The sequence below is a fragment of the Sebastes fasciatus genome, chromosome 16, assembly GCF_043250625.1.
Source record: "Sebastes fasciatus isolate fSebFas1 chromosome 16, fSebFas1.pri, whole genome shotgun sequence".
NCBI lineage: Eukaryota > Metazoa > Chordata > Actinopteri > Perciformes > Sebastidae > Sebastes > Sebastes fasciatus.
Window position 1 is genome coordinate 10,233,578 of NC_133810.1, and position 15,873 is coordinate 10,249,450.

At 43.1% G+C, this 15,873-nt stretch overlaps 1 protein-coding gene across 1 annotated transcript; it reads right to left on the minus strand.

Annotated features, from left to right (window-relative positions):
* Positions 1–6,060: 6,060 nt before the first annotated feature.
* On the minus strand, positions 6,061–14,361 carry LOC141752351 (tripartite motif-containing protein 16-like). The gene is made up of 2 exons (XM_074610206.1): positions 12,961–14,361; positions 6,061–6,975 (listed from the first exon to the last, which is right to left on the minus strand). The coding sequence occupies exons 1-2, from the start codon at positions 14,272–14,274 to the stop codon at positions 6,625–6,627; spliced, it is 1,665 nt and encodes a 554-aa protein (XP_074466307.1). The 5' UTR covers positions 14,275–14,361; the 3' UTR covers positions 6,061–6,624.
* Between the last annotated feature and the right edge of the window lie 1,512 nt (positions 14,362–15,873).

A 15,873-nucleotide genomic window follows, 5' to 3' on the forward strand; every position in this document is an offset into this window, starting at 1 on the left:
AGGCTAATCGGGTAGAATCAGACATCGACAGCTGTGCTAGGGAAGACAGTGTGCTCGCTCTCCTCTCACTACACAGACTGTTTCCTGCAAGTTATCTTCAGTCAGCAGAGTGTTTTCGCTCAGACTGACTTCAGCAGCAACTGACAGGGCAGAGTTTCTCCGTGGCTGTCACGATGCTCAACTCTCCAGGCTGCAACACCTGTATGGCTCCTCTTCACCCTGAGGATGGCCATGACCTTTGCCCCTCTTGTCTTGGCCTTGAACATCTGAGGGAGGGCCTCTCGGAGGACCCGTGCATGAACTGCAGCATCATGCCTCGTGCAGTGAGGGCCGCTAGGCTGGCTGAGGTAGAACTCCTGATGGGTTACGCTGGCCTCCCCTCAGGGCAGCTGGCCCCAGCCCAAACTACCCGTTCCAAGCGGCGGGCCACAGAGGCTGCGGGTGCGCCATCCATGAAGCAGGCTAAGTCTGGCAAGCTGTCTTCTAAGGTGGATCTGCTTACGGCTGAGCTGGCCCAGATGAAGTCGCTCCTCCTGGCCCTCCACTCTAGTGCGGGGACGGAGGACGCAGGTACACCTACTCCGCCCATGGCTGAGTCATATTCGGAGGAAGATGCTGTCTCGATGGCGGCTTCAGCCACCCTCTTTAATGAATACAACGTGGAGGAGCCCTCCCATTCCTCTGGGCGCGGCTCCCGTTCCTCGGCCCATAGTTCTTCCGATGGGATGGGAGACAGTTCCATGGGAGCCATCATTCGCATGGCCTTGGCTCGCCTGCAGCTGGATATATGGCAGCCAGAATCGGCGCCTGCTAGCGCTTTCTTTAGGCACGCGCCGGCCTCCACCACCTTTACTGTACCTCCCTCCGAAGAGTATCTTAGGGAGTTACAGGCATGCTGGAGGGATACTAGGGCTTTCTCCCGTCTCCCGTCTGATGGCCGAACCCTGGCAGCCATGCAGGATGCGGCGAAATTCGGCCTTGACCACATGCCAGCTATTGAGCCTGCCATTGCTTCTCTCATAGTCTCCCCTGACGAGGCTCTGAGACCAGAGGCAAGGTGCCCTCGACCCCAATGTCGGGTCACAGACGACCTCCTCTCTAAAGCTTATGATACAGCGGCTCGCATGGGCCGCATGGGCAACTCCCTCTCACACCTCATGCTCGCCCTCTCAGCCTCTCTGCAGGAGGCTGCTCCCGACGTTTCCTCCACCAGACTCAGTGACGCGTCATTGCAGGCGTTTGCCCTGATGTCGAGGGAACTTGGACGGCTGATGTCCATGCTGGTTCAGACTCGTCGCCAGGTTTGGCTGGCGCAGTCGCCCCTGTCTGAGACATGTCGGCGGACCCTCCGTACTGTTCCAGTAGAACCAGGGCACCTGTTCGGGACAGCTGCCCTACAGGTACTTGAGCGGACTGTCCAAGCTGACCAGACCAGGCAGCAGTTCTCTGGTCTTCGAAGGGGCATGCCCCCCCCCGCCAGGCCTAGGGGCTCCATGTCTGCCCCCCGAGGCCGCTCCCGGCCACCAGCTCAGCGTAGTGGCCACCACGAACCTCAGCGCTCCACCGAGAGGCAGGTCCGCTACCGTGACAACCCCGCCCACTTGCCCTCCAGGCAACCCTGGGCCGTGGAGCCTAACCGCCGCCCCCCCAGAGCCTTCAGAGGCCGGGGGACCCGCTACTGAGACCCTAGGGCCGGCTGTCGGTTTTTTCTCCCAGCAGCAGATCAACTGCTGGGCAGATCACATGTCAGACCCCTGGGTGGTGTCCACCCTAACCCGGGGGTACAAACTTCAATTCCGGCGCCGGCCCCCATCCTCCAGCCGGGTCATAATGACCATCATCAAAGACCCGGCAAAAGTCCTAGCCCTGAACCAGGAGCTATCCACACTTCTGGCCAAGGGCGCAATCGAGCCTGTGGACCCCCTGTCACAACCCGGGGGGTTCTACTCAACTTATTTTCTCGTCAAGAAGAAGGGCGGTGGACTTCGCCCAGTCCTAGACTTGAGGGGACTCAACAAGTTCCTGAAAGTCTTGCCATTCCATATGCTGAGCACAGCGGACACTCTTCGTGCTGTCACCAGGTGGGAATGGTTCACATCTGTCGACTTGAAGGATGCTTATTTCCATGTTCCCATTGTACCTCACCACAGGAGGTTTCTTCGTTTTGTTTTCCAAAACCGTCATTTTCAGTTCAGGGTGCTTCCATTTGGACTCTCCCTGTCCCCACGAGTATTCACCAGGTGCGTTGCGGCGGCCCTCTCGCCCCTGCAGTCACGCGGCATGAAGATCCTGCCGTATCTAGACGATTGGCTGATCTGTGCGCCATCCCCGCTTCAGGCGGCCCGGGACACGGCCCTCCTTCTCTCCCACATGGCCCAGCTGGGTCTCAGGGTGAACTTGGAGAAGAGCTCTCTGAACCCCTCCCAGAGCATAACCTTTATTGGTATGGCTCTGGACACAGTCACTATGAGGGCTTGTCCGTCACTTCAGCGTGTGGACGACATCCTCCACCACCTTCACATCTTCCAAGGGGGCAGGTCGTTGCCCCACATTCTGTTTCTTCGCCTGCTGGGCAAACTGGCAGCTGCCTCAGCTGTCGTTCCCTTGGGCTTGCTTTCACTGCGCCCTCTGCAGAGATGGTTGAACGGCCTCCACTTGGACGCCAAGCGGCACAGGCACAAGAAGATAAAGGTGTCTCAACAGTGCCTTCTCGCTCTATCCCCATGGAGGGAGAGAGCGTACTTGGAAAGGGGCGTGCCCATGGGCTCCGTTCCATCCCGCAGAGAGACCGTCACAACAGATGCCTGCCTCTCTGGGTGGGGTGCAGTGTGGCAGAACAAGACTGCTCGGGGACAGTGGTCTGCTCTGGACAGCACAGAGCATGTCAATGTGCTGGAGCTACGCGCAGTGCACCTAGCGCTCAAGCACTTCCTGCCATACCTGAGAGGGAAACATGTGCTCGTCCGGTCGGACAACACATCGACCGTCTTTTATATAAACCACCAAGGGGGCACCAAATCTGCAAGGTTGCTGCAAACATCCCAGGCTCTCCTGACATGGGCAGCCTCTCGCCTGACCAGCCTACGGGCAATGTATTTACCAGGGGAACGGAACCTTGTTGCAGATTTCCTCTCCCGTCACAAACCCCCACCGGGGGAGTGGCGCCTTCACCCACAGGTGGTACACAAAATATGGAGTCTCTTTGGCAGAGCAGAGGTGGATCTCTTTGCCTCAGAGATGTCAACCCACTGCCCCCTCTGGTTCTCCTTGAGGGAGAAGACCAGCCCTCTAGGTCAAGATGCTCTGGCTCACACGTGGCCAGAGGGTCTCCTCTATGCCTTCCCACCGTTCCCTCTGATCCTACCAACGCTTCTCAGAGTGTTTCAGCAGGGCCACAGACTTCTCCTGGTGGCCCCCTTCTGGCCAGCAAGGACATGGTTCTCACTGCTGCACAGGCTCTGCTGCGGGACGCCATGGCGCCTCCCCAGCAGGACAGACCTCTTATCTCAGCTGGGGGGTCAGATCTGGCACCCCGACCCCTGCCACCTTCAGCTGTGGGTTTGGCCGCTGGAGGGTCCGACCCAATGCTGACTAATTGCATAGAGCCCGTCCGAAGAACTATTCTGAATGCCAGAGCACCATCTACCCGCCTGCAGTACGAGAACAGGTGGAAGTTGTTCTCTGAATGGTGTACAGTTCAGAAAGAGGACCCAGTACATTGCTCGGTGCCTACAATTCTGAAGTTTCTGCAGTCCCTCCTGGAAGGTGGCCGGTCTCCATCTACACTGAGGGTGTATGTGGCTGCTATTTCATCGCAGCACGATAGGGTCGATAATAACACTGTGGGGAGCAACAGGCTTGTGTCTCTCTTCTTAAAAGGGGCTCTGCGGCTGCGTCCCCCGAGCACTCCGAGGGCTCCCGCATGGGACCTGCCCCTGGTGCTGGACGCTCTATGCTTGCCTCCCTTTGAACCCTTAGTACAGGCAGAGCTGAGGTGGCTGTCGGCCAAAACTTCATTTCTCCTTGCCATCACTTCTGCAAAGCGTGTAGGCGAGCTACATGCCTTGTCAGTGAACAATTCATGTCTGAGGTGGAACTCAGATGGCTCAGGTGTCACTTTGTGGCCAAACACAGCGTTCCTCCCTAAGGTGCTGTCACGCTCACATCACAATCAGCCTATTCGGCTTGCCCAGTTTCAACCCCCTAAAGGAGATGGGGAGGAGAGGGCAAGGCTGTTATGCCCAGTGCGGGCCCTTAGAGCCTATATAGAAGCCACCGCATGCATACGGCAGTCAGAACAACTCTTTATCTGTTACGGCGGTCCCAAGAAGGGCTGTGCTCTCTCAAAGCAGCGCTTGTCCCACTGGATCGTGGAAGTCATTGCCCACGCATACAGGGTGAACGACCGTTCTCCTCCATCTGCAGTAAGGTGCCACTCTACCAGGAGTGTTTCCACATCATGGGCAACCCTGAGAGGGGTCCCCTTGGAGGACATATGTGCCGCGGCCTCATGGACGTCACCGAGCACATTCTCCAGATACTATAGAGTCAATGTGGCCACCCCCCATCCATTGGGCGTGGTCCTTCAGCCGAGTTCCTCTGCTTCATCTTTATGAGGTATGTACTCAGGGATTCCTCGTGACTCTGTTGTTATAAGTCATCCAGTGTTGAAGCACTGCCTCTGGCGGTCAGTAAGGATGAAATAGAACGATAGTTACGAATGTAACTACGGTTCTATGAATCCTGGATGACCGCCAGAGTTCTAGTCACTCAGAATCTCGTGATCCCGCGAGAAGATTCTGTAGAACTGATCTCGTGGATGACACCGGAACTTATACCTAAGGGTCATCCGAGGTCACACGTGACTTTGTTGATATTAATACTCGACCTGCGCATGCGCGAGACGAAGATATTCAGTGTTGAAGCACTGCCTCTGGCGGTCATCCAGGATTCATAGAACCGTAGTTACATTCGTAACTATCGTTTTACCCTGTCAGTCTGGTCTGTCTGTCTGGAAGGAGGTGTGGCCATCTCCTCCTTGCTGGAGCAGCTGACACTAATCATCAATCAAGACACACTCTGCAGTATATCAACCCTGGTCTTCCTGCGATTCATCGCCAGATCGTTATCGTCGCCACAGTGTGTGGTATACTTACCTGCCAGCTGCCTCCACTTCCTGCGATACCTACCTGCTCACTCTCCAACATCATTGCTTCTCCTCGGATCACAGTGGACTGGAAACACCATCGGGAGGAACACTGGAACCCCATTCCCCATGCTCCTCGCTTCCTTGAAGACTTTCAGTCTTTAATCCCAGCCACGTTGGACTCTGAGAAACCTTGCCCTGTCCACCATTTAAATGTATTATTTATTAATAAATTCTCATTGTTACATCTTTAAACCTTGACTAGTGTGTGCTGCTTTTGGGTCCACGTTTTGTTTCACCAGAACATAACATTTGGAAAAAAATATCATTCTAACAAAGATTGAGGTATTATTCACTTTTAACAATCCCAGTGTTTCGGCAGAAGAAATTTACAAAATGAATTTGATTAATATCTTAGCAAAATATTATATCCATAAAATGATATGGCTTAAAAAAATATCCTCCTTTTATAAACATTACATTATACAAAATATGAAGATATGAAGATTTAGAAAAACTAAGATTATTTTAAAAATAAATTATATTACATTCATTTGGCAGATGCTCAAAAATCCAAACCCAAATACATTTATACATTTTTACATACATGACTTTTTATTAATTTTGTAGGTTTTTTTACATAATCAAGCCCATTCATATAATAACCAAATTCAACTTTGAGTGGTACAAAAACAGATTTTTCGTCAGACATTTTGCATATGCAATATTTTCCATGCACAGAATATAGTGAATGATCCTAAATATAACATCAAACTTCAACAAACAAGATTGTTTAATCCCTCTATATATAAAAAAGAAAGTATTTATTTTTCATTTAACACATTCTGCTGAAATATTGTCTTGACATGTTTTCTGTTGCAAAAAAAGCCAAAGTTTTGGAGCTTATTTGTCTTCATTAATCTCCCCGTGTGTTTGTCTGTTACCAAAATATCTTCAAAAAAACTGATTAGTTGGACAGAAATTAAGTTAGAAAACAACAGATTTTTGTGAAAGGAAGAATATAGAGTGTGACAAGTCAACAATTTATTTATTTAGGCTATTTATTTGTCGGATTTTGAACATTAACTTTTAATAAAAAAAAATTAACCATGTAAAGACACTTGAATTCACTCTCAAAAAGATGATTAGCAATTTTTCAGAAAAAATTACATTTACAAAAAAAGGTGATGTGATTTTACAATATCAGTACAGACAGTCTTTTTTTTTTAACTTTGTATTACATTCATTTTGCATATGCAATATTTTCCATGCACAGTATATAAGGAAAATGTTTATTAAATATAACATAAGAATCAAATTTCAACAAATAATCTCTATGTAGCAAATAAAAAAAACTTTTCATCATTTCATTGAATTAAAATAGAAGAAAAAAGTGCCACCCACTATGTTTGATCTCTGCAGTGCAGACACACCTCAACATTTACTGTACAGAGATGAATCACTCATTAAACTCTTGTCTATTTGAGTTCACACAGCTCAGCAGTGTCTCCATCACTATATGGAATCCAAAATCCAGCATAGAGAGGCTGAGTGAACGTGTTCTGGAATCTGTGGAGGAGAGTCATGGTTTCAGAGACGCTGTAGTAAGACAGAGTACCTGCCCTGTGATCCAGGTAAACTCCTATTCTGGAGGACTGAGGGCCTGAGACGGAAGTAAAAAAACTGTTGTGTCTGAATGTATAACTACTACTCTTACATTCTAATGACCAAGATTTGTCATTTAATCCAAATCCACTTTCTACTGTGATGCCTGTTCTTCTAATATCCTTGTATGCAACTGCTATAAAAACTCCCCCACTCCATTTCACCTCCCAGTAACAGCGTCCAGTCAGACCCTCTCTACTCAGGACCTGCCTCCATTCATCAAATCTGTCTTGGTGATCCAAATATAACTGGTTTCCTGCCATTGCTGTTGCTTTTCTGTCCCTGTCACTCAATGACAAATGGTTGTGTGCTGTATTTGGATCCAGTGTGATTTGACAAGAATATTTCATAAACTCAGCTCTGGTTCTGGGCTCTGCTAGTAAAACATCCACTTCAGTCACTGCCAGAGAGATCTTTCCCCACTCCTCACTCAGAACAGCCTGCAGTTTATCTCTGACCTCTGACACCGCCGCTGTCACATCCTCAAAGGAGCGCAGAGGACAGATATCAATGCTGGGAACATCTTTAGATTCGCTCAGACGTGACAGCGAGGGGTAGTTGTTTAGGAAATGGAGGTGATCCTCTGTGTGTGAGAGCGTCTCCAGCTCAGTGTCTTTCCTCCGCAGCTCAGTGATCTCCTGCTGCAGCTTCTCCTCAAGCTCTTTAGCTCGACTCACTTGAGTTGTCTGCTGGGATCTGATCTGCTGCTTCACTTCGGAGCTTCTTTTCTTAATGAGACGGATCAGCTCAGTGAAGATCTTCTCACTGTCTCTCACAGCTTCATCAGCAGAAAGATTGATAACCTCCACCCTCTGCTGAAGCACCTTCACGTCTTTCTCTCTGTCCTGGACTCTCTGTTGGATTTCTTGCCGACTCGCCCCGAGCTCCTTCTGCTTCTCAGCCCTCTCTGCTGCAGCGGAGACTGTGTCATGACCTTTATGATCATCCATGGAGCAGAGATAGCAGATGCACTTCTGATCGGTGCGGCAGAAAATCTTCATCACCTCGTCATGCTGAGAGCAGATGTTCTCCTGGAGCTTTAAAGTGGCCTCAACCAGCTTGTGTTTCTTTAATGGAGCTACATTGTAGTGAGGCTGGAGGTGCTGCTCACAGTAAGAGGCCATACACACCAGACAGGACTTGAGGGCTTTCACCTTCATCCCAGAGCAGAAATCACAGGTCACGTCTCCAGGTCCAGCAGAGGAATGATCAGGTGAAGCAGCTTGAGGTCCTGCTTTCTTCAGTTCCTCCACTAACTCTGCCATCATGATATTTTTCACCAGGACAGGCCTCGGTGTGAAGCTCTGCCTGCACTGAGGGCAGCTGTGTGTCTTCGTCTCAAGCTCCTCACCCCAGTAGTCTTTAATACAGCTCATGCAGTAGCTGTGCCCACAGGGAATAGTCACCGGATCCTTTAGAAGATCCAGACAGATTGAACAGCTCAGTTTGTCTCGATCCAGATTCACTTGCTGCGCCATTTCTCCTCTAGACGACAGTGAATGTCTGTAAGTTTAACTCTCTGTTTCCAGATAAATGCTGTACTCATTTCCTCAATGTTTGTCCACTGATCTGCAGTGTATGAGCGTTGCAGCTCTTACATTTGATCACATGGTGTTTTCACCCATCTGTAAACGGGCAGATCTGTGAAAGGGGAGGGAACGACAAGTCTGAACTGAATAGACTTTGAGCGGGAAGAGCCTCGCCTTGCCAGTAAATAAAGTCTGGGTGGGGTTTGTGGAAGTTGTGCTTCATTCCAGGAAGAGGAGCGGTTTGAGAGTTGCTGTGTGTCTTTAGTCCTCAGTTATAGTCTGTCTTTCAGATTCAGAACTACAGAATTAAACTGGAAGACTTGCAATGTAATATATTACTACCACTACTACTATGATGAGTACTAATAAGTAAACATTAAATTATACAAATTATGTTCATGGAGATACTAAAATGACCTATTTTTTTAAACTTTGTGTTACATTCATTTGGCAGATGCACAAAAATCCAAATCCATTTATGTATTTTTATATACATGACCCTTTTATTCATTTTTGTAGTTTTTTATACAATTAAGCCCATTTATATAAAAAACCAAATCCAATTGTAAGTGAACTGTACTCATATAGCACCTTGCATACACATAGAGAGAGATTCTCCCACTATGCACCTTGGACATCTACAAAAAGATCTAAAATTAGATCATATCCATTGATGAATTTAAGGGCATTGTATTGAATGTGGTGATATGTGGTTACCAGCGTGTTAAACAGCTGTTCTTCATTTTTATTGTGAATTTTTGTATAAAATGTTGAATATGTTGTATTTTAATGTGTTGTAATTTTATATGGCCGGCCAGGTCTCTCTTCTTTTTTTATCTCAATGGGAGTTCTTAGTAGAATAAAGGTAAAATAACATAAATAAAGAGAGAGAGACGGGGTTAAAATGAAATGTACCAGAAGTGGCATTTGCTGGCATCCACACTTGACACCAACAGAGACACACCAACACTAGCAACCCTTGAAAGAAAAAACTCTCTAACTCTACCTGCCTGGTAGGCCTAGCCTGTAAAAATAGTATGGACAAGAAATTAAAAATGAAATGATTTGTTATATCTGGATTTCCCTTCTCCCTCATTCTGTATAAAGACAAGACAATCATATTGTAATTTATTTTTTTCTGTCCAGTTTTATTATAGAGCAATATGCAGCACATAGGCGTGAATTTCTGCATTTCCTATTAAATTAAAAGACACACCGGTTTAACAATAGATGCACTTTTTGCAATTGTGAAGGGCAAACTGTTGAACATGTGTTTGTAGATTGTTTTCATGCTACTTCTTTTTTGTTTGATTTACAGAATAATTTCTCATAAACATTTTGAAAAAAATATCATTCTAACAAAGATTGAGATGTTACTCACTTTTAACAATCCCAGTTTTTCGGCAAATGAAATTTACAAAATTCATTTGATTAATATCTTAGCAAAACATTATATCCATAAAATGATATGGCTTAAAAAAATACCCTCCTTTTATACTTTTAAAGATACTGATTTTAAAACATATTTGACTATGATTGAAAATTCTAAATTGCAAAAAACTATTAGATTGTTTAGACATTTTAAATTTATTCCACTTTGTTTTTTTTATTTATCTTTTCCTTTCCTTACATTGTATTTGTTGTAGAATGTATTTTATTTTTATATTATTTTTTATACCGTAAAATATATTTGCTGAATTTTCTGTAATGAAACATGAACATGTTTATGTAACTATTGTATTAAACTTTCAAAAAAATAAAGTATGAAAAAACAGACACACCGGAAGCTGTCTTACTTAATGGCTCGGAAGAAAAATTCCGAGGTGTAACATTTACTTTCCTCCGCCGGAGCTCGAAACATTCTTTCCTATGAGCCTAAAAACAGCAGCTCACATCGTATCAACCATCAACATGTCGTGATGACCGATCATAGTTGCACATAGCTAAATAAATAACAAACAATATGACGGGGATTTTTATTAAACTTACTTTATTATTCTCATTATATCATTCAGATTGTTTGAGGTTTTCTGCTGTGACCGCTCAAAGTAAGAGACTGAGAGTTAATGCTAAACACTGCTGACTGTTATATCATGATATCATGCTGCTAGCTGTTATATCATGATATCATGCTGCTGACTGTTATATCATGATATCATGCTGCTGACTGTTATATCATGATATCATGCTGCTAGCTGTTATATCATGATATCATGCTGCTGGCTGTTATATCATGATATCATGCTGCTGACTGTTATATCATGATATCATGATGCTGACTGTTATATCATGATATCATACTGTTAACTGTTATATCATGATATCATGCTGCTGACTGCATTACAATAAGTTAGTTTAGGAGTGTTTATTGGACAGGACCTAGCTAGAGCTAATTCAACATTACTTAGATCATAACAACATATCTTAAACAACACAAACTGAAAACAATAACCTTCATGAAGATAGGATTTATTACAGCGCTTTTGTGTTAGACTGCATTAGTTTTAGCTAGATGTACCTTTTATTAACTGGTAACTGAATGTACATGACTGGTTGACCTCTTCTAGCCTGATATTCAGACTATTACCTTTTAATTTCACTTCATTTGAATCACTCAACACATTTGAGATATGAGTTGTGATTTAGAGGTTTAGACCTTTTCAGTGCATCTTCCTTTAGACTCACTCAGCGATTTTCAACTGGGAGGTAACCGTCAGCTTTTGGCAAAGAAAAGTCGAGTTGTTATTAGAAATAAGAGATAATCTTCAATTGATAGTTTCTGTTATATTTCCTTTTTTTCATTATTGTTTTTTGAGTGATTTTCTTCTCTCACCATCATCAGCATTAAATCAACACATGGTCTGTTGTCGGTAGATGATGATTTAAAAAAGATATTACCTCACATTTTGAGTGTTTTTGAGACGACGAGCAGCCCAGTTATTCCTAAAGTGTGCTTGGCGAAGCCTGTAAAGCTTTCTATAATTCCCATTTTATTCCTGCATGATTGTTGTGGAATGTTCAAAAGTTGTGTAATAAATCTGAAAGTAAAACATTCTGCTGAAATATTGTCTTGAACATGATTTTCATTTACAAAAAAAAGACCCAAACATTTTACAAATTTAAAATCATTCAAAAATTGTGTTGTTTTTGGTGAAATCCACCAGAAAGTGAAAGTTATTTTATTGCCTTCATTAATCTCCCTGTGTGTTACCAAAATATCTTGAAAATTGATTGATTAGAAAGAAATGAAGTAGGAAAAGGACAGATTTTTTTTTGATACTCGGACAGTGAAATGAAGAATATAGAATATAGATAAGTCAACAATTTATTTATTTTTTTAGGATTTACAACATTGATTTTCATTAATGTATCCAAATAAAAAAAAGATTACTAAACTATTTTTCAAAATGTTACATTTAAAATGATCCCAGTTTTCTGATACTCGTACTTTTTGGGTACATTAAAATAAAAGTTGCTATTTTAACAGCAACACAGTATGCAGAAAGTAAACATTACATTATACAAATTATGAAGATATGAAGATTTAGTACAACTCAAATTATTTTAAAAAGAAATTATATTACATTCATTTGGCAGATGCTCAAAAATCCAAACCCAAATACATTTATACATTTTTACATACATGACTGTTTTATTAATTTTGTAGTTTTTACATAATTAAGCCCATTAATATAATAACCAAATTCAATTTTAAGTAGGACAAAAAATGATTTTTAGTCAGACATTTTGCATATGCAAAGTCAACAACTTTTTTATTTAGGATATTTATTTGTAGGATTTTGAACATTAACTTTTTATATATTTTTTTAACCATGTAAAGACACTTGAATTCACTCTTAAAAAGATGATTAGCTATTTTTCAGAAGGATACGTTAAAAATTAGACCAGTTTTTCCTCTACTTTTTGGGTACATTTACAAAAAAAGGTGATGTGATTTTGCAATATCAGCACAGACAGCAGTATGTAGAGTACTAAAAAGTAAACATTACTCCCTTTTTAAATCTATATTACATTCATTTTGCATATGCAATATTTTCCATGCACAGTATATAAGGGAAATGTTTAGTAAATATAACATAAGAATCAAATTTCAACAAATAATCTCTATGTAGCAAATAAAAAAAAGTTTTCATCATTTAATTGAATTAAAATAGAAGAAAAAAGTCCCACCCACTATGTTTGATCTCTGCAGTGCAGACACACCTCAACATTTACTGTATAGAGATGAATCACTCATTAAACTACTGTCTACTTGAGCTCACACAGCTCAGCAGTGTCTCCAACATTATATGGAATCCAAAATCCAGCATAGAGAGGCTGAGTGAACGTGGTCTGGACTCTGTGGAGGAGAGTCATGGTTTCAGAGACGCTGTAGTAAGACAGAGTACCTGCTCTGTGATCCAGGTAAACTCCTATTCTGGAGGACTGAGGGCCTGAGACGGAAGTACAAATATCGTTGTGTCTGAATATATAACTACTACTGTCACATTCTAATGACCAAGATTTGTCATTCCATCCAAATCCACATTCATTCAAGGTGCCTGTTCTTCTGATATCTTTGTATGCAACTGCTATACGAACGATCGCGCTCCATTTCACCTCCCAGTAACAGCGTCCAGTCAGACCCTCTCTACTCAGGACCTGGCTCCTTTCTCTAAATCTGTCTTGGTGATCCAAATATAACTGTTTTCCTTTCATTAATGTTGCTTTTCTGTCCCTGTCAGTCAATGACAAACGTTTGTTTGCTGTATTTGGATCCAGTGTGATTTGACAAGAATATTTCATAAACTCAGCTCTGGTTCTGGGCTCTGCTTGTAAAACATCCACTTCAGTCACTGCCAGAGAGATCTTTCCCCACTCCTCACTCAGAACAGCCTGCAGTTTATCTCTGACCTCTGACACCGCCGCTGTCACATCCTCAAAGGAGCGCAGAGGACAGATATCAATGCTGGGAACGTCTTTAGATTCGCTCAGACGTGACAGCGAGGGGTAGTTGTTTAGGAAATGGAGGTGATCCTCTGTGTGTGAGAGCGTCTCCAGCTCAGTGTCTTTCCTCCGCAGCTCAGTGATCTCCTGCTGCAGCTTCTCCTCAAGCTCTTTAGCTCGACTCACTTGAGTTGTCTGCTGGGATCTGATCTGCTGCTTCACTTCGGAGCTTCTTTTCTCAATGAGACGGATCAGCTCAGTGAAGATCTTCTCACTGTCTCTCACAGCTTCATCAGCAGAAAGATTGATAGCCTCCACCCTCTGCTGAAGCTCCTTCACGTCTTTCTCTCTGTCCTGGACTCTCTGTTGGATTTCTTGCCGACTCGCCCCGAGCTCCGTCTGCCTCTCAGCCCTCTCTGCTGCAGCGGAGACTGTGTCATGACCTTTATGATCATCCATGGAGCAGAGATAGCAGATGCACTTCTGATCAGTGCGGCAGAAAATCTTCATCACCTCGTCATGCTGAGAGCAGATGTTCTCCTGGAGCTTTAAAGTGGCCTCAACCAGCTTGTGTTTCTTTAATGGAGCTACATTGTAGTGAGGCTGGAGGTGCTGCTCACAGTAAGAGGCCATACACACCAGACAGGACTTGAGGGCTTTCACCTTCATCCCAGAGCAGTAATCACAGGTCACGTCTCCAGGTCCAGCAGAGGAATGATCAGGTGAAGCAGCTTGAGGTCCTGCTTTCTTCAGTTCCTCCACTAACTCTGCTAACATGGTACTTTTCACCAGGACAGGCCTCGGTGTGAAGCTCTGCCTGCACTGAGGGCAGCTGTGTGTCTTCTTCTCATGTTCCTCACCCCAGTAGTCTTTAATACAGCTCATGCAGTAGCTGTGCCCACAGGGAATAGTCACCGGATCCTTTAGAAGATCCAGACAGATTGAACAGCTCAGTTTGTCTCGATCCAGAATCACTTGCTGCGCCATTTCTCCTCTAGACGACAGTGAATGTCTGTAAGTTTCACTCTCTGTTTCCAGATAAAGGCTGTGATCATTTCCTCGATGTTTGTCCACTGATCTGCAGTGTATGAGCGTTGCAGCTCTTACATTTGATCACATGGTGTTTGCACCCATCTGTAAACGGGCAGATCTGTGAAAGGGGAGGGAACGACAACTCTGAACTGAATAGACTTTGAGCGGGAGGAGCCTCGCCTTGTCAGTAAATAAAGTCTGGGTGGGGTTTGTAAAAGTTGTGCTTCATTTCAGGAAGTGGAGCAGTTTGAGCGTTGCTGTGTGTCTTTAGTCCTCAGTTATAGTCTGTCTTTCAGATACAGAACTACAGAATTAACTGGAAGACTTGCAATGTAATATATTACTACCACTACTACTATGATGAGTACTAATAAGTAAACATTAAATTATACAAATTATGTTCATGGAGATACTAAAATGACTATTTTTTAAACTTTGTGTTACATTCATTTGGCAGATGCACAAAAATCCAAATCCATTTATGTATTTTTACATACATGACTCTTTTATTCATTTTGTAGTTTTTTTATATAATTAAGCCCATTTATATAAAAACCAAATCCAATTGTAAGTGAACTGTACTCATATAGCACCTTGCATACACATAGAGAGATATTCTCCCACTATGCACCTTGGACATCTACAAAAAGATCTAAAATGAGATCATATCCATTGATGAATTTAAGGGCATTGTATTGAATGTGGTGATATGTGGTTACCAGCGTGTTAAACAGCTGTTTGTCAGTTTTATTGTGATTTTTTGTATATAAAGTTGAATATGTTGTATTTTAATGTGTTGTAATTTTATATGGCTGGCCAGGTCTTTCTTGTTTTTTTTTTTATCTCAATGGGAGTTCTTAGTAGAATAAAGGTGAAATAACATAAATAAAGAGAGAGATGGGGTTAAAATGAAATGTACCAGAAGTGGCATTTACTGGCATCCACACTTGACACCAACAGAGACACTCCAACACTAGCAACCCCTGAAAGAAAAAACTCTCTAACTCTACCTGCCTGGTAGGCCTAGCCTGTAAAAATAGTATGGAAAAGAAATGAAAAATGAAATGATTTGTTATATCTGGATTTCCCTTCTCCCTCATTCTGTATAAAGACAAGACAATCATATTTTAAGTTCTTTTTTCTGTCCAGTTTTATTACAGAGCAATATGCAGCACATAGGCGTGAATTTCTACATTTCCTCGTAAATTAAAAGACACACCGGTTTAACAATAGATGCACTTTTTGCAATTGTGAAGGGAAAACTGTTGAACATGTGATTGTAGATTGTTTTCATGCTACTTCTTTTTTGTTTGATTTACAGAATAATTTCTCATAAACATTTTGAAAAAAATATCATTCTAACAAAGATTGAGATATTACTCACTTTTAACAATCTTTTTCAGAAGATGAAATTTACAATGAATTAGATTAATATCTTAGCAAAACATTATATCCATAAAATGATATGGCTTAAAAGAATATCCCTCTTTTATACTTTTAAAGATACTTATTTTAAAACATATTTGACTATGATAGAAAATTCTAAATTGCCAA

Bases quoted from the DNA above. Each gene is read 5' to 3' on its own strand.
- LOC141752351 (XM_074610206.1), bottom strand. From the start codon at position 14,274: ATGGCGCAGCAAGTGATTCTGGATCGAGACAAACTGAGCTGTTCAATC. The intron at 6,976-12,960 runs GTGAAATGGAGC...TGTTACTGGGAG, and splicing joins CTGGACGCTGTTACTGGGAG to GTGAAATGGAGTGGGGGAGT.